The sequence below is a fragment of the Emydura macquarii genome, unplaced genomic scaffold (genome assembly GCF_026122565.2).
Source record: "Emydura macquarii macquarii isolate MOO-44397 ecotype Brisbane River unplaced genomic scaffold, CSIRO-AGI_Emac_v2 contig_369, whole genome shotgun sequence".
NCBI lineage: Eukaryota > Metazoa > Chordata > Testudines > Chelidae > Emydura > Emydura macquarii.
The window spans coordinates 6,187,289-6,210,525 of record NW_027130506.1 but is presented as its reverse complement, the minus strand read 5'-3'; the positions used below and the strand labels follow the sequence as shown (position 1 = coordinate 6,210,525).

The 23,237-nt window shown below is 40.7% G+C and overlaps 1 protein-coding gene across 6 annotated transcripts in view; it reads left to right on the top strand.

Moving 5' to 3' along the window:
* The window catches only part of MTSS1 (MTSS I-BAR domain containing 1), a 164,924-nt gene that overhangs the window by 132,114 nt on the left and 9,573 nt on the right, over positions 1-23,237 (top strand). For all 6 annotated transcript variants that reach the window (XM_067531314.1, XM_067531330.1, XM_067531306.1 and 3 more), the window contains exons 7-10: positions 13,692-13,849; positions 14,985-15,092; positions 16,441-16,538; positions 18,647-18,857. In XM_067531314.1, the coding sequence (XP_067387415.1) occupies positions 13,692-13,849; positions 14,985-15,092; positions 16,441-16,538; positions 18,647-18,857 (575 nt within the window). The remainder of the gene's footprint in view (positions 1-13,691; positions 13,850-14,984; positions 15,093-16,440; positions 16,539-18,646; positions 18,858-23,237) is intronic.

Here is a 23,237-nt window from a genome sequence, read left to right as displayed (position 1 = left end):
CATGGAGAGTAGCCGTCCTGATAAACAAGGGTCTTTTGAAGCCTGCAAAGACCCTTTGCAGTACTCCAGCTTTGCTGCCTCCCACAGCAAAGTGTTTGGCGAAGTGGTGCTTCGTTCTAATGCAGGGTTTTGAGGGTTTCTACTCTCGCCCAGCCCCTAACTCTCTGATGGTAACGGCAGCAGATGATGGGGCATGGCAGGGAAGTTGCAAGTCCGTCCCTAAGAACGAAAGATCCAAAAGAATGGACTTACTGGGATGGAAGATATGTATCTCCTCTTCCCTGCAGATGCACATTGTGAGCCAGCGGGTGTTGATCTCTAAATATGATTTTGCAAGTTACATGGCCACATCTAAGTTCCTGGACTGGTTGCTAGAACCCTTCGTGGAAGAGTTTATGGCATTCATTGCAGAAGGGCATATGGTAGCCCAGACCTTGTTGCAGTTATCTCTGGATGTGGCAGATGCTGTGGCCAGAATTATGGCATCAGCTGTGACTATGAGGCAGGCCCCCGGTATGCAGAATTTGGGCATTGTGCCTGAGGGAGCTGGCCATTTAGGTCTTACCATTTGATGGCCGGGTTTTGTTTTCAGAAAAAAACCGAAGAAACCTTTTTAAAGCATCCCAAGATACCTTACGTTCTTTGGGATTATAGAGTCTAGCCATGAAGAGACACCATTATAGTGGTCAGCAGCAATACCATCCACAGCATTTTTTCTGGACAATCCTCCCTTCCTGTAAGGTCAGTGGAACTATTCCTGGAAGAGCCATAGAATCCAGAGACGGTCCTCTGGTTCTGGGTTAAACCAGCTGGCCTCCCCGCTTCCACCAACATCTAGCAAGTGCCCATTTTGACTCTTGTGTCCAGAACAGCAACCCAGTGGCTACTTCTCCTTCCCCTCAGTTTGGGGTCATGCTGGCTCATTTTTATGGTGTTTGGTACTCTGTTACCACAGACTGTCAGATCAGGGTATTCCACACTGTTCCTGTCCATCTCTCCTCCCCACTCCCTGAACCTCATTCCTTGAACAGGTTCAGTTTCTGCTGGCTCTGGGGGCTGTAGAGGATCTCCCTCCTCCTTCCCCCCCCACCCCCCCGGCAGCGTTGGGGACAGGGTTCTACTTCCATTATTTCTTGGCTCTCAATGGATTTTGGGACCTATCCTTGACCTCTGTGATCTCAGCAATTACATCAGATACGTGAGATTCCGTATGTTCACCCCAACTATCCTCCCCTCCTTAAATCATAATAACTAGTTTGCTGTCCTGGGCGTGCAAGATGCTTATTTCTATGCAGCAATACTTCTGAGCCTGGAGGTTTGTCATAGCTGTCTGGCAGTATTTTACACTGTTACTACCTTTTGGCTTATCTTCTGCTTCCCAGGTTTTTACCAAATGTATAATTGTGATAACCTCAGTGTATCTCAGGAAGAAGGGTATTCATATTTTCCTGTATTTGGATGATTGGTTACTATGGGGCAAATCCAGAGAGGAAGTCATCTGTCCTGTCCATTTCACATTACGCCTACTCGGTCATCTAGGTCTTATCCTAAACAGTGGGAAGTCAACATTGGTTACAACTCAAAGAATTGAACTCACTGGGCCCCGGATTGACTATAAGTGCAAGAGTTTTTCTGCCAACCAAGCGATTCCAAGTGATTCACCTCCTATGTCTGGAGCTGCAGTCTCAATGCCCAACCACAGGCCGAGTCTGTCTGAGGTTGCCAGTATGCACACCGGTAGTCCAGTATGTCAGGCTGCCCCTGTGTCCTTTCAGATGTAGGTAAAGTTGGTCCATCATCTGAGACATCATCCCTTGGACAAGACTGGTCAAACTTCCTCCACCAATTCTAGACTCTTTACAATGGTGAATGGTTCAGAGCAATGTGTGCCAGGGAGCTCCCTTCACTCATTCCCCACCAACCAGGACTATTGTCGCCGATGCCTTAATAGGTTGGGGAGCACATCTGAGGTCGCTGAACGTTTCAAGGCCTGTGATCGAAACAGGAAGCTTCACTGCATATCTACGTCCTGGAGCTTCATGCCATCTACAATGCCTGTCAGCCCTTCAGGAACACATCAGGGACTCAGCAGTGCACATTTTTACCAACAATACCACCGCGATGTCTTATGTGAACAGACAGGAGAGCTCAAACTCCAGTGTGCTGTGTCCAGAGGTGATCAATTTTGCATTGAAGAAAACAAGCCCGTGGCTGATCACTTACTGGGATCCGGAATCACTCCAGCAGGAATTTCTCCCTTAATCATGAGTGGTCTCTGAAACCCAGCATCCAGTAGTCTACTTTTGCAGTTTGGGTATCCCAACAATCTGCCTGTTCACTGGCTGTTTTGCTCTTGAGGGGGTCTCAGTCCGGGCTCCTTGACCAACGTTTTTCATCTGAGCTAGGAATCAGTCCTTCTGTATGCCTTTCCTCCAAATCTGATCATCCTGCGACTCATTCTCAAGCTGAAATTGAACTGTGCAAAGCTCATTCTCATTGCTCCAGTGTGGCCAAGCCAATGTTGGGATTCCAACCTCCTTGTGTTAGCAGTTTGGCCTTCCATATCCCTTCCTCTTCATCCCGATGATCTTATTCAGCACCGTGGTCAGGTTTTGCATCCTGCACGCAGCTCCCTGCATCTCACAGCATAGATGTTGCTTAGCTGAGGAGGAGGAGGAGGAGCAGTGTTTGCAGGTGGTCCAGTAAGTCTTGCTCAGTAGTAGGAAGCTCTCCACCAGAGCCACCTATTTGATCAAGTGGAAGTGGTTCTCAATATAGTCATTAGCCCGTCCCCAGGGAGTTCATCTAAAGCTGGCTTGTATCCAGGATATCTTGGAGTACCTGTTGCACCTTCAGTCTTCTGGTCTTGTGCTTAGTTCATTGAGAGTGCACCTGGCAGCAATTTTGGTGTTTCATCCGTCCATCCATGGGAGGTTGGTGTTTTCAAACCCTGTGGCAGTGAGGTTCTTGAAAAGGGTCGCTCTCCACCTGCCACTTAAAGATCTGATTCCTTTTTGGGACCTTAATACTGTCTCAGCAGCTCCTACGGCTCCATTCGAGCCTCTGGCCATTTCTGCGCTTTCTCCTTTCTGTGTCAAAAACTGCCTTCTTTGTGGCAATAACATCTGCAAGTTGATTGGGTGAGTTATAGGCTTTGATGGCGGAGCCTCTTTACACGCAGTTTTCTGAAGACAAAATAATCCTGTAGCCACACTCTTAAGACCAAATGAAGGGTCAAGCGGTCTCTTCACAGATGATCTCCAGATGCATAACTTCCTGTATCATGACAGCATACTAAGGAGCACAGACTACGCCTCCTCAAAGGGTGCAAGGTCATTCCACGAGAGCCCAGGCAACATCGATGGCATTTCTAAGTGACATTCCATACTGGACATTTGCAGGGCTGCCACTTGGTCCTTTGTGCGTACTTCTATAAACCACTATATCATTACTATTGCATCCGGATCAGATGTAAACTTTGGGAAGGCAGTCCTGCAGTCTCAGTTTAAACAGACTCCATGCCCCAGCTCCTATGAGTAGAGCTTGTGAGTCACCTAAGTAGAATACACGGCTGCATCTACTCAAAGAAGAAAAAATGTTTACCTGTGTGTAACTGTTCTTTGAGATGTGATGCAGACGTATTCTACTTAGGTGTGAGCGTGCCCAGGGTACTGGAGCTGGAGAACATTGCCTAGCCGTATCCACATCTGCATCACATCTATGTATTCTGCGACCCAGCCTCCATCATCTCGGCATTGGAGTCTGTACTTCTGATGTTCAGTGTGAAGGAACTGAGGAGGTTGGGCGGCACCACCCTGATATGGCCAGAGGAGGGAGAAGGGCTGCAGGGCATGAGCACTGTCCCTATGGATACTGCTAGGCAAAGTTCTCCAGCTCCAGTACCCTGGGTGCGCACACACCTAAGCAGAACACACATCTGCATTATCTCTCGAAGAACAATAGTTATACGTAGGTAACCATTTTTTCTTGATGTTTGCAGGAATGGGGTTGGGGACTGGATCAGTTACTGGGCTTCTACAATTCTGTTCTCTAAGTTACCTCAGGCATTCTTTAGAGATTTTGGAGAAGGTTATTTGCAGACTAATATAACACATTTGGGTTTTTTTTTCCTCTCACATCTGAAGATAATTGGGTTAAGCCAGCAGAAACAGGCTATTCTGAAAGATGCAGATGATATTATATAGTTTCTTTCCACCAGTCTGAAAACAGTTGTTTTTTGTTCTCAGACTAGACCATAGTTGCTTATTTGTTGACTCGCTGTGCAGTACTTACAGCAGTTAATTATATTGGAAGGTCAAGGTGCACACAGTTGCATCGGAAAAGAACCGGAGTGAATGCCTATAGCAAATTTTTTTGGTGTTACTGTTTATGTACTCAGCTTTTATGTGTTACTGTTTATGTACTCAGTGTAATGTAAATCCTGTCGTTTTGTGTAATGAACCAAATTAAATTTTAAAATTCCATACAGACATTTGGAAGGGGTAGGAAAGCAATCTTTGAGCCAAAGTATATATAATGAAAAGTAGCCTTAATTGGACCAATATATGGTGCTATATATCTTCTCTACACTAGCAATGCCTTTATTAGTGTCCAAATCTAAATATTGGGTGCATTTAAAAATAATACATCATCAGTGCTGCAGTGTTGAAAGCTACATTTTATTTTAAGATGTAGCACAAACCGCAGGCGTGAAAGTGAGTTGGAAATTAGAATTATTAGTCTCTTAATATGTTCCTTTCATTACGTTTTTGTTTTAATAAATGGCTATTTAGGATTCAGGCCCATGAGCGCATCTAGCTGCAGTTCACACAGACTACTGTGAAACCCGTTGTTTTAATGCATGTTGGTCCTTGAAGGCTCTTGCATACCATGCTACTGATCATTCATGACTGAAGCAGCTGCTTCGAAGGTAGCACATTCAGACTGTCCTGTGAGTAACAATGGGTTCTTATTAATATTGATGAGAAGCAACTCAGCAGCTGTGATGAGCTCTCTGTACAGTTCATTAGAAGGGTACCTGTGTGTGTCGACCCCTGACTCCTACAACTGCCTGAAGCTGTTGATTTCACTACCAACACAGTGGAGTCAGGTGACAGTCACTCACCCCATAGCTCTGCTCCCTTTCAGCAACAGCAAAAATCAAGGCTCTGAGAGAAGAGTGAATGGACAATAAGAAGCCTTTTGCCTTAAGAAATCTGTCAGGGTATTCGAGCAAGTGATTGGTCCCTTTCTGAGCATGCAATCGGCACGTTAATGTTCTTCATTCTCATTGCTGATTGGAGAACTCCAAATCAAAGACCTTTTTGTCCCTCTCTAATTTCTATTCTGTCAGGTCATCCAGCGCAATCCCCCACTGGGACAGGCGTGTCCTCCGTAATACCTTTACCCTGCAACGTATAATCCAGTATTCAATTATGAAGCTTCTCTGGAAACTTTTTCTATAATTTAATAATTTTCTATGACAATATTTCCAGATATTTAGCCTAAGGCCTTGTCTATGATAAAGAGATTAATCAATTGTTAATGTTCCCTGTTGATTGAAGTGCTCCATGTGTGCAAGAGGAAAAATACTTTAAATTGTCGTGAAGGCAATAATCAGTTGAAATTTCCCTGGTAACTCAAAGGGGAAAAAACCTCAGTTGATTGAAGTTGTTAATTGAATGCCAGTGTGGATGCAACTCACGTGCACAATTGGCCACTTCTCATCTCTGACAGCAGTCGGAGCCAACAGCTCCTTCAGAGAGTAACATAGTGGAGTCAGATTAATGAAGGCAATAGGTGGGAAGTGCCTGGTGATCTGCAGTCTAATATTACAACCTCAGAGTTTTTCAAAACGCATACCTCGATATATCAGGAGTGCAGCCTAGAGGTAGCACTGTGTGCTGTTTCGTCTGGGGAATGGAAACCTCTTTAGGATTCAAACCCGATTCTCTCACTGGTAAGGCCTGGGAATGCTGCTGTAGGCAACTGCCACTACTTTTTCGAGTAGTGTCCCTATGAGTGCTCCACTTCAGGTGCACATGTGCCTCTCGAGCCTTGATTATAGATTTTTCCTTTAGCCGTGTTCATTTGCCCCACACATGTGCTATATACAACTACTTGAGGGTACATGGGCGAACCAACCTCAGTTCCTTCCCTACCACCTTGATCTGAGACGGAGCTCTAGAGTGTCTGCCTCGGGTGTTTCAGTGTCTTTTGTAGTTGTTGTTTAGTTAATTTAATGTTTCTAGTTAGTCTTCGCTATTGTTAGTGTAGAATTAGTTAGATTGTTGAGAGGTTTCAGTTTTTCCTCCCCATTTTTTCTGGGGAGTTTATTTGGCCTGGGTAGGCATGCCTTGCTTGCCAGCTTTCAAATGTTGCCTCTCTTGTTGGGAGGCTATCCCAAAAACTGACAGCCACTCTACATGTATCTGTTGCTTGGGAAAGTCCCATGTGACAGGATTACATTCCCCAGGGTACAACCTGGAAGCTATGGAACTGCTGTACACTCTTAACCATCCCTTCCAGCCTGGGCTGGTGATAAACAGCAGATCCCTCTATGCAACAGCAGATGGAGCACCTCACCCAGCTAGGGAGCAGGAATGTTTACCTGTGCTGCCTTTGGCTCTGTGATGCTATCAGTAAGCTACAAATCTCCAGTAGGTAAAGTACTCACACAGGCATTCACAGGCAAGGATGCACCCAACTGTGGAACATGAATGCTTTCCCTTAGCAATTCATGAACCAACAATAGAGAATGGCATCAGCCAATTCATCCCAGCTTTATGCACTGCACTGCAGAATTGTTCTGTCTTACTCTGGACAGAAATTTGGTCAGAGGAAGCTCAGTAATTTGTCTGCTCCTTCCTCAATCTGAAGAGGACATACACCAGCCTTTAACTGAGCTGGGATAGCCTAAGAACTTCAACTGAGGCACACTGTATTAAGTAAAATTATAAAACAGATTTATTAACTAGAGAGAGATGGATTTTAAGTGATTGTAAGCAGTAGTCGTAAAGATCAGAGATAATTACCAAAGAAATAAAAATAACTTTGTAGTCTAAGTTCTTATCCACTAAACAGGATTTGAATCAGCAATATCTCACCGTGACTGATGATTCAGGTTTACAGATTCTTGCAGCACAGGGTGCGTCTGCTTTGCAGCCTGGGTTCCCCTCCCCTGTGTAAAATCTTTTGTCTTCCAGATGTTCCTTCAGGTGTTGAGTTATGGGGGAGCGACGACTAGTGATGATGGCACTCCTCTTCCCCCCCCCCCCCCCCAGCTTCTTCCAACCTGGGAAACATCCATGCATGTGATGTGAGGGGCTTTGGAAACATCTATGCATGTGATGTGAGGGGCTGCCCCCCATTGGTCAAGCTGTGTCCATTGTGTACGTGCTTCCTTTGTGAAGTATCTAGGGATGGGGTTTGGGAGAATGGATTCCCCTTAATGGCCCATCAGCACATCGGGCTATTCCATTCTTGTACCTGAAAAGCTGTTTTGGGTGTTTCCTACCTTCCACCATATTTCAGTTTCACATACGCAGCAAAACCTCATAACTTCATATACAATGGCAGCACATACAATCCAACAGCATATTAATGTTTAACAGACCAAGACGTTTAAAATGATGCATCACAAGGCATACTTTGTATAAAACATATCATAATTATATGACAGTGGGGAATATGAGGGTTTTGGGGTGTCACACCATGTCTCTCAGAAATGTAACTTTGCCTGGCTCTAAAATCCAGAGCTCGGAAGAATCAGGAGACCAAATTGAAGCTGCTGATAAAGCACTCCCTTTGAGTCACTTCCGAGTCAGATGAGGGAGTCTCTCCCTTCCTCCCATACATCTGTCTCCAGACAGATCCAGTGCCTCTTCGACTTCGGCTAAGCTCTTGGAGGACTCAGGGAAAGTCTCGAAGAGGAGTTCAGCCTCCCACCACAAGGAGCCAGCTCCCAAGAAGTCCAAATCTCCTGCTAGGTCTGTGGTGTTGTAGCCCTGGACTTCTTGACTCAGTACCGTGGGTCTGTGCCTTAACAAAGCTCCTATATTGCTCCTTTATGTAACCTGCTAAACCTGTGTGGACAGGATGCATCCTCATGACTGTTCCTTGGACAGGAAGACTGAATTGAAGACCAGTTATGTGCCACAATGCAGAAACTAGCCTGCCAACAGATAGGTCTTCTGATCTGTGTCTGGCCTACACTCTCCATTCGCTGAAGAAAAGGTTACTCATCTTGTGGGTCTTCAAGATGTGCGTCCCTATGGGTGCTCCCTGTAGAGGGGAGACATCTCAAAGAACCACAGTTACTGCACAGGGTGAGTAACCTTTTCTTCAAGCATGAATCATTAAACAAAGATTGAGTACATTGTAGGTGGGCATCAACGTGTGTTTTTCAATCAGCAGTTAGGACTTCCCTGTTCTTGACACAAAGAGCCTCATTCTGCATTTCATCAATGTAAAGCAGGAATAGCTCCACCAATGTCACACTGAAGTAAAGCAAGTACAAGGGAGAACAGAATCTGTAAGGATTTTTACCTTTCTCTGCAGCATGAGGCACGTGTCGCTAGCAGGTTTAAACTAGTGTAAATGGTGGATTCTTTGTAACTTGGAGTCCCCAAACCATGATTTGAGGACTTCAGTAATTCAGCCAGAGTTAGGGGTCTACTGCAGGAGTTGGGTGGTTGAGGTTCTGTGGCCTGGAATGTACAGAAGGTCAGACTGGATGATCATGATGGTCCCTTCTGGCCTTAAAGTATATGAGTCTTCAGAGAATGGAGAGAGTAGGCCACAAACAGATCAGAAGCCCTATCTGCTGGCTGGCTAGTCTCTGCATTGTGGAGCACAAAGGGTCTTCAGTACAGTCTTTCTGTCCAAGGAACAGTCATTAAACGCATCCTGTTCACATAGGTTTGGTAAGTTTGGCACATAAAGGAGCAAGAACTTTGTAAAGGCGCAGATGGTGCCAGAACTGTGTGAGGTTAAAGAAACTTTGTGTTGAAGGGAGTTGGGCTAAAACATACTAGGCCTGATTTTGGGCCTGGTTACTCCTAACTTACACGAGGATTACTCCATTAAAGTCAGTGGCGATACACTGGTATGAGCAAAGTCACTTATGCACCAAGTAATTAATGCCGGGTGGTTGGTTTTTTTCCTAAATAGCTTTTAAACAGTGATGATTGATACATCAGCAAATTCCTGGTGATACTGATAGAGCATCTTCCATCACTTATACCAACAGACATATGAATATAACCTAGAATTATTGTGTTCATCCAAGGCTTTCACCATGCACAATTGTATTTGAGAAATAACTGAACAATAGCAGCTCTCTGAAGCTGAGTCATTCGTTAGTTTTGGCAGTTCAGTTAATGACTAATATTTTGCATTTGGTTGACTTACATTTGTGAGCCACTGTCTAGATTTAAGGCAACCAAGGTTATTTCATTTGCAATCATTTTTAAAATTCTTCTTAAAATATTGCCTCTGGGTATTTTCTTGTGTGGTGTGAATAATATAATCCTCAATCTGATAGAAAAAAAAACACCAGTGTCATGTAAATGGTATTGCAATCACTGCATTGAAGTGAATCGCTTTAAATAAAAATGATTTGAAAGGTATTTAAGTAATAATTACGCAGGAAGTTACCATCTTGCCTGTCTCAAGAGGCAAAGGAGGACTCAGAAAATGTGGGTCCATTAAAGAATGATTTGAAATTAGGGTGGATACAAATCAATGATTTTTTAAAATCAGATATTTTTATTTTAATTGGATTTCTTTGATTTTGGTTTATTTAATTTTTTTTCTTTTAAAAAAATCTATTTAAAATGAAATCTGAATTTAATACAAAATATGTTAAGGCCTAAACTACTTATAATCTCTGAAAACATTTAAATAAAAAAATGCTGAATCTGTGAGCCTCTTTCAGAAACTTTTGAGTTAAAGGCTACTTTTCTATATAAAAAGAGAATCAGGGGATCTAACTTTTAAGGTCAAGCTTTATAAATATGGTACAATAGAGATATATGTTTAGCCCTTGACTTCTACCAGTTCAGTGGTTTGTCTTTCTTTAAAAATATTGGCAGCAAACATGTATTGCTTAACTTTTTAATGTATTTTAATAAATTATAATAAGTTTAGGCTTAACATACATTGTCATAATTTCAAATTACATTTTAAAGAGTTTTTTAAAAAAATACACCTTAATTTAATTTTTAAAAATTAGATTTTAAAAATAAAATTTAGAAATTGGATTTTTTTTTTTTTCATTTTATCCACCCTGCGCCTGAATTGGGTCACGTCACCCCCTGTGCAGGCTTTGGCATTTGTTTCTATCCAGCCCTGAATTACTGCTAAATAATGTATAGCACCACTTTGTTCTTGGCTGTTAAAGGAATACCCTTTTTTTAAAATGTGACATTGAGCCACAGGGTTCCATGTAACTTTGTCTCTTCTTAGAGATCATTATGTGATTAACTATTTATATGATTTATATTATATTATATATATATTATATATTTATAATATATTATATATCTTAGTGTGTACAATTGTTGCACTTGTAAAAGCTATGGCTAACATTTTCCAATATGGATGCCTTCAGTTAGGCATCTATGCCAGATTTAGGCCCGGAAAAGCCATTGAAGTCTGTGGGAGATATCAGAAGATCAGGCCATTTATTTAGGTACATATTTTTAGGAACTCTGAACTGAAATTTTTGGCCTATAGCTCTGATTGGATTTGTATCAGATAATTATATTTTGATAGGTTATTATTATTGTTACAAACCAGTTTGATATGGCTTATATATAGTATATATTGTATACTAAGCTCATAGTAAAGGGTTCATTCTGCAAAGTCTCAATTTAATTCTACATGTTCCTCAAAACACTGGATCAGTCAAGATGCCATATGAACTCTATCCCTAAATAGTCTGATATCATAGCTTCTCTGCTGTCCTACATCATTAAAGCTACAAAACCTAGAGATTGGACCAACTTCTGTTAGTGCACAGAAGTAACTAACTCATACTGTACTTATTTCTATTTAAATCTTTACTGACAAACATGCATCTTAAGAGAGCTCTGCATCAGTATATACTAGCTGTGCTTTTAGGCCAACCATTTTAGTGAGAGTTGTTTGAAACATAGAAGGAGTGATTAGCTAGAGAGCTAGTAAATATTTTCTCTTCCTGTGTTGTGTCTAAAACAAGTGAAATTGAATTCTACGTATTTTTGCAATCCATTTTTAGCTCTAGCGTTTCAGCCCCTTGACACTAGGAGCCCTGAGCTCAGCACACATATTGTGCTTTAATGAATCCCAAGTCTCAGCACCAACTCATGAAAGGACATTTATCTGAATTTTCTTTGCTGACCTTCACTCCAAAAGCCTTCAGGTCTCAGTGAATGATCTTGTTGAGGGGTGAAGCTGGTCGTGGTTCCTGCAGGGCCAGTTAGTCCTGCTCCTAGAATGACTTCAGGAGTCACTACAAGGTGCTAAAAATGCTTCTTTGTACAAACATCCCTCCCAGGAAAGGAACTTGCTGCCTCCACAGGAGACAGTACATCTCAGAAGATGTACTTTCACCATGTGCATGGCAATGCGTTACCATCGGCTAACCCAATCTTACCTTGCCATTTGCTTTCTCTCTCAAACCATAGTGTACCAAGATACCAAATTCTGCTCTAATTAAGGTTACCAGTAACTATTATCATCCAGTGTATGAGAATCCACGGTGAAATGAGCATGTAGTCTCTGGTTTGTATGGGCTGCATTGTAAATTTGCACCTGATACATCAAGTGGCCTTTGTTTTAAAAAGGACTATGTCAGCAGGACATAGGTATAGATTCTGAAACTAACCTGCAAAACAGCAAGGAAAAATCTTACGTTCTGTCAGGTCTGCTCACTAATAGGATTTCAGGAATTGAAGTTCTGCCAACTTTCGTACCATTGAAGTCTAGCTGCACCGAAAAAGACACGTTAGTTTATTCAGTTGCCCCCACTTCATAAACACCATCCTTGAGCCAAATATTATAAAATGTTATGTGGTAGTCTTTGTTGTAGATGGAGACAAAAAGCTTTGTATAGAAGGTGAAATGTAAATGCTGGGCCAGCTTCAGAAAGGGCATAGGCATTGCAATGCCTAACAGGTGCCTAGAAAATCACTGGAACAACAATGGAATCCCAAAAACCTGAATTAGGTGCCTACACTCCCTATACAGTGAACGGGTAGAGAGAGGTGCTTAAGAGTAGATACACAAAAGCGAGCATGCTATCCAGGGAGATGACTAAGCCAGCCAGTGGGAGATGCTGACCCTCCCCTCTCTTAGAGTTCAGTAACTAAGCTTAGGTTGGAGGGAAGCACCTAGCTTTACTGGTTATTTGCGCACACTCTTGAAACATTCTAATGAGAAATAGTCCAGTAATCAGCTGCCACTTCCTGCCCAATTCAATCAGCACTGCCCCGGTATGTCATACACTCCACCAAGGGACATAGTAACCGCGTACCCAAACGCACTAATCAACAGTTATCTTGTCTGGAAATGGCCTACAGCCAGACATTTCAGAGGAATGCAGAAATTAGTGATGGCAGTGTCACTGCAATGAATCTAGGAGGAGGTGCTTCACTAATATAAACAAGCATATAAATATAATACACAAACACTTTTGATATTCCACACTGATGGAAATGAAAATATACAAAGTACATTAAGTTTTCAGAAAAGACTTCACATTATTTAATGCTTAGGGTGAATGTATGTGTCTGAGAGTCTAAAGTATGACAGAACCTAGTAACTTGTACTAAAAAGTCTTATAGCTCTAAAAGTGCATCAGTAATGCTATATATAACTAAGGCTGCTTTTCATTACAAACCTATATTTTTGGAGTGGTGAACAGTACACAAGCGTGTAACTTGTTTTAGGATGAGACTTGCTATATACTCACTGTGGCAGCAAGCTTCAGCACAATGAGTTTGTTGCAACTAATTTGATAGATCTCTGACAAAAATCTGTACCTTTTACTTTTAGTAGATTGTTTTTAGGCAAAAAAATGTAAAAGCTACTGGATTTATGCATAAATGATATAAGGTTTTTGACCTTAGAATGGTAAGTACTGTGCTTTGTTTTACCAGTAACTTCTAGAAATACAACTGAATTCAGTGTTCCAACAATCTGTAATTAGCACCTGTTGTCATTTGATCCTAAGGAATGTCACTAATGTATGAATCTTTTGTGGTCCTACCAAAAACAAAAGTAAGTAGTAACTAGCTAAGGGCTGAAAGAGGGTGTGAGGGAAGGGAAAGAGAGATCAGTGCTCAATGATTGGTACTTTCACAACTCCTGCAGGCAACAGTCATTAACAAGGGTGGATTGAGGGTTTTTAATAAGATTTGCTTAATACAGCCATTTTACACTCCCCATGTGAACCAGGATCCGCTCTTTCTAACTTGATGAAACCTCCTTTGAATTGAGAGGGTTGTATTTCTTCTTCCAGATGAGAGAGAAATTATGGTAAAATACTTGATTAAGAAAATATATTTTAATTACAGAAAATGCTGATTAGACTCAAATTATGAATAACCTCTTCAGGCAATGAGGCAAAGTGACTGAAAATAGGGAGTTCCTTCTGTGTAAGCCAGTTGTTCAGACAAAACCTACTTATGGTTCTTTCCCGTGTACAGGGAGAGGAGACATCCAGCCCCAGTTGGACAGTGCATTACAAGATGTCAATGATAAGTACCTGCTGCTTGAAGAAACCGAGAAGCAGGCTGTTAGAAAGGCCCTCATCGAAGAACGCAGTCGCTTCTGTACTTTTATCTCGATGCTACGGCCTGTGATAGTAAGTCTTTTGTTTCAAGTTCTTACATTCATTTGTGCTGTGAATTTTAACTTTGAGGTAGAGTAATTAGTAATAAAAGCTTTGAATGAACAATTAGATGTTAATTCATATTCTGCCCCTCCTCTTCAAAATGGAATATTAAAAAATAAACCTTCCTTCCTCACATCTCCTAGAGTGCTAGGACTCGTATACATTCCATGAGAACCCCATATACATAAATGAGATTATTTGACAGATTCCAGTTTTCTCTGTTAATTTTCTGCCAGCCATGACCACCTACACAATGCCCTTCTCAGTCCATTTGAAAGGTTTAAGTATATTTTTTTAAGCTCAGGTTGTCTGAAGCCCAGGATGGAATTTTGTGGCATCATATAAGACTTGTGTATTTGTGGATGGTCATCAATGCATATGCAATATGTTCTTGTTGCTTGCTTATGAAAGGCATCTCAGTCTCTAAGTAGAACCACAGTTAATTATTAGGAGGATGCCTAAGCAAAAAACAGTGAATAGCAGACACTGAAGTCCTGGATAAAATTGCCATAGTAGCTGAAGCAATTACTGTGACAATTTGCTATGTTCCTGAAACTGTCTCTAGTCAAAACCAACCTTTGACATAGTTACGTGCCATTCTGAATCACGGATTTATGTAGTGCCTTTATCTAAATGAAGTGCTCACAAAACCAGCAAAAAGTATGAGTTCAACCATGGTGTCTTGGATTCAAGGATAAGATCCCTAAGGCAAAATATTTAGTGCACTTAGGAATTGTGATCCCTGTTCCAAATGCAGAGAAGCACTGAACTTCTGTTTGCAGGGTCTTTCTAAAAATTTGCTTAGATTTCTGCACCTCATGGGTGACATAGGTGGCTTATTGAGCAAGAGTTTTGAGATCCAGATTTGCTGCAATGTGGAAAAATCCCCAATCTAGTTCTTAAACCTTGTAGATTGACCTTTCCAGCCATTTTCCCTAGGAAATAATAATCTCATGGACAAAGACATGAGCATGTAACTGATTGTTTGACATAATTGCATCCAGCAAGAGGAGTGATAACGGTTGCACATCATGGTGTATATATGGCAATTTTTTAAATCTTAAGAGTGACACCAACCTTACTGTTCCATTTTTAATCTCTTCAGGAAGAAGAAATATCAATGCTAGGAGAAATAACGCATCTACAGACCATATCGGATGACCTGAAAAACCTCACTATGGATCCTCACAAATTGCCATCATCAAGTGAACAGGTTAGTTCTTATTCCCTAGAAAAGGCTGTTTGTCGGGGAGTGGGGGTGGTTTGCTACTTATTAGAACTTTTTACTAACTCCAAGTGGTAAAAAATATTTGAGTGTATTCTTGTAGGTGCCTAGCGTGCAGCAAGAAAACTTTTTCACTTTTACTATATACAGTTTTTCCAACTTAATAAATCAAGTAAATCATCCATTGTCTCCTGAAATCTTGAGCAGATCAACACAAATTGTCAGTGGTAACACTTTAAATGTAGCTGAGAAACAACCAACTGTGCTCCAAAGACGACTAAGTGGAAAGTGCTGTTCATAAATCAGTTTCACCATTAGGTGCTGGAAAATGACATAGTGCAACCTCAGAGTTGGCGGACTCCTTTCAAAGGGAAATGACTTTTTTTTCTGTCTTGGGGCTCCAATGTAAGTTTACTGCTGACTACAGTTTGAATTAGGCTGCTCTGAGAGAGTTTTTCACCCTTCACCACCTTTGGCAATTACAAACTATAACGGGTATAGATATCTTTTAAACCTTTAAAAGTAGCTGTTAAATACATGTATAGAACTGTAAAAACAAATGAAGGAACAAATCTTATGGTAATTATGGTAGCATTTTAGGCTGAACATTTCAAAAGAGGCCAGGAAGTTAGACCCCCAGTTCCCATGGAAATTCAGTGGATTTGGGTGCTTGACTCCCTTAAGGTACTTTTGAACATCTTAGGCAACAATAGCACTGCATGGGTAGGTAACTCCCATTTGGTTATTTGAGTTTTATTTCCCCATCCCTTATGATCTTCCTTAAAGGTATACTGTCAAGTAACCTAGTTTTAGAATTCAGGCCCTGATCCCACAAACACTTGAGTAGTCTTACTGAGCCCAGTTCTCATTTACACTGACTCCTTTACACTGCTGGATCAGTGTAAATGAGAATTGGATCCATTTAATTGAATGGGTCTCCTCTCATACATCCTTTCTGCAGGATCGTGACCCAAAGGTTGATATTTTTTTTAATTTCTATGTCTAAATAAGTGAAATTTTTTTAAAAGAATTTTTTGTATAAATCTAAACTTTCCCTTTAGTGTATGTAACCCAAATACTGAGACGTGGCTCTAGCATGCGAGAACCAAAAAATGAAGTTAATTTGTGTTCAGCATTCATCCTGAGTTAAATACAAATGAAGTTTAAAAAGCATGAATTTAGTGATCACAGAATATAAATCGATAGAAGAATGGCAATAGATTGGTAGTGAAAATTCCTCTTACAATGAACAGCTTTTTGCAAGTTTGGGGTATTTTCTTGAGAAGGAAAATGGCCTTTTTAAAAACGTTTTATATGATCAATTCTCTTTCATCAGGTGATTCTAGATTTGAAAGGTTCTGATTACAGCTGGTCATATCAGACTCCTCCATCCTCTCCCAGTACCACCATGTCCAGAAAATCGAGTGTTTGTAGGTAAGCAGATTGGTGAAATGTCATTTTAATCTATTTTGGGGAAAATACGGCTCAAGCTCTGTTACAAATTTGTGCCTATATTTTGTTTAATAATGAGAGATCAATGCCTAGTAATTATAATCCACTTAAGAGTATAACAGAACATGAAAAATGAGGGGCACAGTTAAACAATTTTGAGTGCAAAGAGACTGACAGCGGAAGATGTGTTTTGATTCAGTTCAGCTTAATGCATTGATGAAAGAGCAAACTGTACTAACCAATCGAAACTCTGGATTGTTCACTCCTAGCTGCCCTTTTTGATCATGCATACTTTGTATTATCATTTAGATAAAGAAATGATCATGGAATAGCTGTAATTAACTACTAGGTTAAATTGTTTGAAAGGGAAGAAGGTATTTGTCAATTACTTTTTCAGTCTGTTAAATGGAAATGCTTTACTGTGAAATACAAGACTGTTTAATGCTGTCTAATTCTGTCCTTTGAAGTGTGTTTTGGAGTAGTTGGATCCTGTCTTTGCTTTCTCTGTAAAACTGTTTTCTTTCAGTAAAACAGTTTATCAGCATGTTGCCCTGGTGCATTGATGTTTAAATAGTTCTCTACTTTTTTTTTTTTTTAAAGGATGATTGCCTGTTGTGTATCCTGCTCTAATACCTTGGTAGCCTTTAATACTCTTACCTTTTTGGTTTGCCTTACAAACAAATAGATCATAGACTCCCTTGTGGGAGCAGAACTTAGCCTATAGCATGGCAGACTTAGCAAAATTCCACTTCTTCATGTATGTATGTATCTAGCTATCTCTGCATGTATATATATATATATAAAAAAGTGGTGGCTAACTTTTAATATATATGTATATATTTACAGCAGTGAGCACAGGCTTAAAGATGCAATATCCTGAAACTGTAAAAGAAAATGGCTGAAAATACATCGTATATTCCTAACTAGCTTTTTATTTTCTCAAGTGATAAGATTGTGTAGCAGCAGGTTTTTGTGTGTCTGGATAAAGCAACGCAGCCCTCCCCACCTTTGCCCCAAGCACACACTTTAACAAGCAGTTTTTAAATAGAAAAACAATGTTAAACATGTTAAATAAGCATACAGCTGGTGGGTACCTCTTCTTTTTCTTTTATTCCCTTAGGTGAGAGCTTACCAGTCTAAACAGTCATTCCCTATACTTGCACTGGGGAATGCTACTAGTGCCATTAATATGTTCTCTTAAAAGACAAAAGGAAACTTTCTTGAAAAACACCCACAGTGTCGCTGGTAAATAATTGATGCAATATAGATTTATTGGAACTTTGAAAATAGTCTCTTTTGGGTTATTCTGCCTTTTTCACAGTTATTAGCTGGGATCTTTAATTCTCTTCCCTCTCTGTCCTCACTAACATTTGATAAATATTCTCAGTATAGCTTTATATTATGTGCTTTCTTTATTGGCAGAAAGCTTTTACATACAGTGAAACCTACTGTAGAAGATCTGGAGAACTCAAGATGGGTCACGTTTTCAAAGCCACTTCCAAAAAGTGCATCTGTTTGCCTGCCTACTTACCCTCTTTGTGCACTCAGAAGCAGGCTGTTGGATGTGCCTTTAAGCTTTGCAGATGGGCTATTGGAGATGACCTTAAAAATTTGGCGCATTACGTTGAATTTAACATATCTGAGCTAGTATTATTAAACTATACTCTCTCTGCTGACCATTAGAGAGGGACAGTAATGGAGTGTTCATGCTTACTGACTGGTGACTTGTGCGCTGTAAAAGCCCAGAGAAAGAGAGAGTATTCTACTGTCTCCCCAAGCTGGGGAAATAAATTCCCTAGGGCCAATTTGTGCTACCCTTATTTCACAGTGTGATTAAGGGTGTCAGAGTCTGTCCCTAATGAGTGCAGAACACACAGGAATGTAGAATGCCATTTTCCTTCTCTGATCGCCAAGGATACTTGCAGCTTCTTATGATTTTTACCAGTTACTTGTCAACATTTCTTTTCTGGTTTATGCTGCCTGTTGCTAGACTTGTAGAGCGTTAATTGTATTGTATTGGTCTCTTCCCATTCCTCCCTCTTGTCTTTCCCTCTCCCCTTTCCTTTCTCTTTTCCTTTTGTCTCTCACAGCAGTCTGAACAGCGTTAACAGTAGTGATTCCCGGTCGAGTGGCTCGCACTCTCACTCACCTACTTCACACTATCGCTATCGCAGCTCCAATCTGCCTCAGCAGGCGCCCATGAGACTGTCCAGTGTGTCTTCCCACGATTCTGGATTCATGTCCCAGGATGCTTTCCAGTCCAAATCGCCATCTCCCATGCCACCCGAAGCACCTAACCAGGTACGTGCAAGTGGAAAAAACAAAAATCTGAGTGACTAGCGTATGATAATGCACATACAATTCATAGTGTGAGAGAAAGGAGCACATGGTCATTGGTAAGGATAAGGTTGTTTTTTTTGTCACGGATTCCATGACTTTCAGAGACCCCCATGACATTTTCCCTTCAGCTTCAGCCCCATGCCTGGGGTGGTGGGGCTGGAGCTGTCAGCCGGTGGGAGCCCAGACGCTCTGAGCCGCTGGCCCTGGAGCTGTCAGCTGAGGTGGCAGCGGGTGCTGGAGCCACACCAGCCGCCGCCCCCCTCCCCCCCCCCGGCCTCTCAGTTCCCCCTCCCCCCACCTCCTTGCGGGGCCCAGGCTTCAGTCACCTCCCCCTGCCCATTATTTTTAGTAAAAGTCACAGACAGGTCACAGGCTTCTGTGAATTTTTGTTCATTGCCTGCCACCTGTCCGTGACTTTTACTAAAAATAACTGAGACAAAATCTTGATCTTAGTCATTAGGTGTCATGGAATCAAGTTGAACATTTTTAATTGAGGGAATTAACATCCACTTGAACTTCACTCACCCTGTCCCACTAGTTCATATCCTCTCTAGGTCAGCAGTGACTGTAGGTTGTTAACATCTGATGGCGGTTGTGTTAAGTCATCTCAGTTCAATTTCCCAGTGGTCAGACATCCATGCCACAGTAGCCTTCTAATTGGTGTTAACCCTGGCACCCTTGCTGGTATTGTTGGCCAATAGGCAAAGGACTGAATACATATGGAACTGTACTCCCCTTTGTCCCCTGAGTAATGGCCCACTGCCACAGCAGTGCTAAGCAGCATTGGCAGAAAGCATGGGAAACTTACCTTGCTCTGCCACTTCTGGTGATATTCTTCTCTGTGGATAACCTCGTTTCCTAGGGCTGCCAATCCAACACCCTGTAGAGGTACTAAAACAATGCAAACTCTTTTAAAAAAAAAAAAAAAGGAAAATCTGATAAGAAATGTGTCATAACCTAAAGATGTTGGGTGAAATCCCAGCCCACTGAAGCCAATGGGAGTTTTGCTGTTAACATCAGTGGGGTCAGACTTTCCCCTCTTGCTTTTTTCCTGGCCTTTTTAAATCAGATTGTACATTCTACACATGTCTGTGTCAAACTTGAGTGGCTGTTCTGTTTAGGGTCAAATCAAGCATTCTACCAAACCTTGGTGAAATATGCGGCTTGGGTTTGCATGGCTGACTGGCAAATCATTTTCAGCAGCTGAATTTTGGTTAATTTTTACAAATCACCCTTTAAGAACAGTGTTTTTTTCTGGGCTCTAATTAAGGCTTTTTACCATTTTACATACTAAACTCCACTGAGAGCTGAACATCATGACATTGGTTATGTCTGTACTTCAAGCAGGGAGTGTAATTCCCAGCTCGAGACGTACGCGCACTAGCTCTGGCATGAGTATGTCTCATCAAGCTGGGAATTACACCCTCCAGCTTGAAGTGTAGATATACCCCTGGAGTGGGTCTTTGTCATCTTTTGTTGAGGTTTGTGTTTGTTGCTTACTACCCCCAGATCACTGGGAGAAGAGCTGCCCTTAGTGCCTCTTTAGTGAAGGTTTTTAGTTTAATAAATACAAACCTAAACTTTTTCATCTGGTAGAAGTTAGAGGAGTTCATATGCACTGAAACTATGATTTCCGGCCAAAAGAGGAAGTTGAGAATTTGAATCCAATTAATGGAAGATGTGCATCTGTCGTCAGTACATCTGGTGCATCAGGTCCCTTGCTTGTTGCTGAGTATTTGATAAGTAACACATCAGAAATAAAACAGTAGGATATGTAGAAGAACACTGTCCGCTTAATAGAGGTCTAGAATATAGTCTCATAAATGGAACATCAACAAAAATATTTCTGTTTTTTTTATTTTAATGAAAACATTTTGTTTTCAAATGAGTATGTCCTCTGCAATGTTGCAGCCCAGACATAGCAGCATTTTTCATCTGGATGAGATCCTGAAAGTGAAATTAATTAGGAACTGCATATAGACAAGTTAATTGACTACTCTGCTTTGATGGTCTAATGCTAAGCCAAATGAAAAGCAAAAGGTAAATGCAACATGAATGATCAAAAATGAAACTTGAGATTAGTAAAAAGGTAAGAAAGTTAGGTTAAATCAATATATTTTAAAGTTATCAGTATCCCTTTACCTTTCCATAATATCCAGCGCATTTGGGTAAAAGAGAGGTGAGTGGCAATATGTTACTGAAGGGTATGTTTGCAGGCAAAGGTTTTTTTCTGTTAAGATCATTTGGGTATTGCACCATCTCATACAAATTCCCTTTGCTTCTTTTTAAATGAGGGTACAGATTGTCACCTGTGTAAATCAGTGTAGCTTCATTGAAGCTAATGGAACTATACCGATTACATCAGCTGAGGATCTGGCCCAAGTACTATTTTAGTTCATTTTTGAAGCTACATATGAAGTCACAAAGCAACTCAAAACCACTGTGGCTCCTGAATAGTGGCTGTAAATCAGTAACTGGAAATTCAGCCTTTTATATTGACTTGCCAACTGTAGTATCTTGGTACGATGAATAGGTCTGTACTCAACGTTTACCTTGAGGGAAAGGTAACAGATCATTGCCTGGCAGCTTCATTTTTGCTTGAGTGTCTTGCTTTGTATGTGCAGCACTAAGTAAAATGCAAATGTTGTGCTGACAAATTTGTGACGGTACATTTATTAAAAGGCTGTTTAATGTACAGCATATTTCATGTTGTGTGTCTCTAACTAATGGACAAACTTTCAGTCTGGTATTGTGTTTCCATGCTCATATGGGAAGAAAGCACAGATACTGTTTGTTAAATGTTGCTTTTGAAACCCAGATGTTGTTTCTAACAATAACATTTTGGGAAGCAGAAAAGGGAGTTTTAGACAGACAAAAGGAAATCAAAAGCTGTGCATCCAGCATTTATGGACTACCTGCTGCTGGTGGTGTCTGTTAGCTTCATGTCTTAACACCACTTTGTTTAAGGCAACAAAGCATTATTATTTTTTGGGGGGGATGGGTGAAAAGAATATAGAAAGAGGCTGTGCATAAATTCCATGGTCATGTGTCTTCCAGTTGAGCTGTAGGAAATGGGTAGAAGCATAAACCAGAGTTTTAGAAAAGTATATAACAGAATTTTTCCGATTTAGTGTTTTAATGATAGATCATTTTTGAGGGAACTACATAAAATTAAGAAGGGAAATATGCTGGTAGAGACAACACATAACAGCTCTTTGGTGCACACTTTGCATGATAGAAGTCCTGTTGAAGCTAATCATAGCTTAGTGCAATAGAGGCCCAGGTTTGGGAGCATCTAGGATCAAATGATGTGGTTATTATGTTTGACTTATCAGGGTAATAATAAAAGGATGCCTTTGACTTTGGGTGAGCTTGAAAATGCCTTGTTTATCATAATGTAAGAAATGTGCTGCAGGAAAGTGGACAGTAATTACACAGTTAGAGAGACTGCACATGGAATTCATTGTTTTAAATCTAATCATGACAAAAGAACAGCAAAAGCCATTGTGAAGGCACAAGACACAATCAAAACGGCTTTTAAAGCAACCTGATAAGGAAGAATACTAGGTAATGGTATTAGAAAAGTAAATAAATAAGCAGACAAAGCTAGTTGAAGGGATAATTAGAGCAAAATAAATGCTGATCTCAAATTGCAGAAAACACTTTGACTAACAATAAAGAGTTCTTTAAATATCTTTCCAGAGACAATAAAGGAAAATGGGTCATCTCTAAAAAAAGAAACTAGGTCAGAAATATGTGGCAGGTTTGTTTTAACTTGCTTCAGCATGTACAAATCAGGAAGCTGATAGGACTGCTGATGAGATCCTGTTGCATCGGATAGCAGTGAAGAAGTTAGTACAGTTCACAGTGGAAATATTTTTGAAAAGATTTTTTTCTACGTAAATTGTGAAGGGCAGGTAACCTCTACAAATCTTTTAAAAATATAAAGCTCTGTCTGACATTAATAGCAGTTTCATTAACTGACATTCGGAATTTGTTTTTAATACCAGGTTAAAATATAAGGATTAGGAAACTTTACTGCATCTATTAGCGAAACTAGTAGGAACACTTGGTGTAAGGGCCTGGAAGTCTATTATGCTGAACTAATTGTTGGACTTCATCAGTTGTTATTTATATGGCAGACTACAGACATCATCATGACTAGTTAATATATACTATAGTAGTCCCCAAATGCATTAAGTGCTTTCCAAATACAGAAGAAAATGCAACCTCTGTCTCAAAGATCCTGCAGATTAAAATGCAGGAAATACTTTGATACCTAGATATTCAGAAAGCATTCAGTAAAGTACTACATCCCAGTTAATTAGCTAGCAGAAAGTT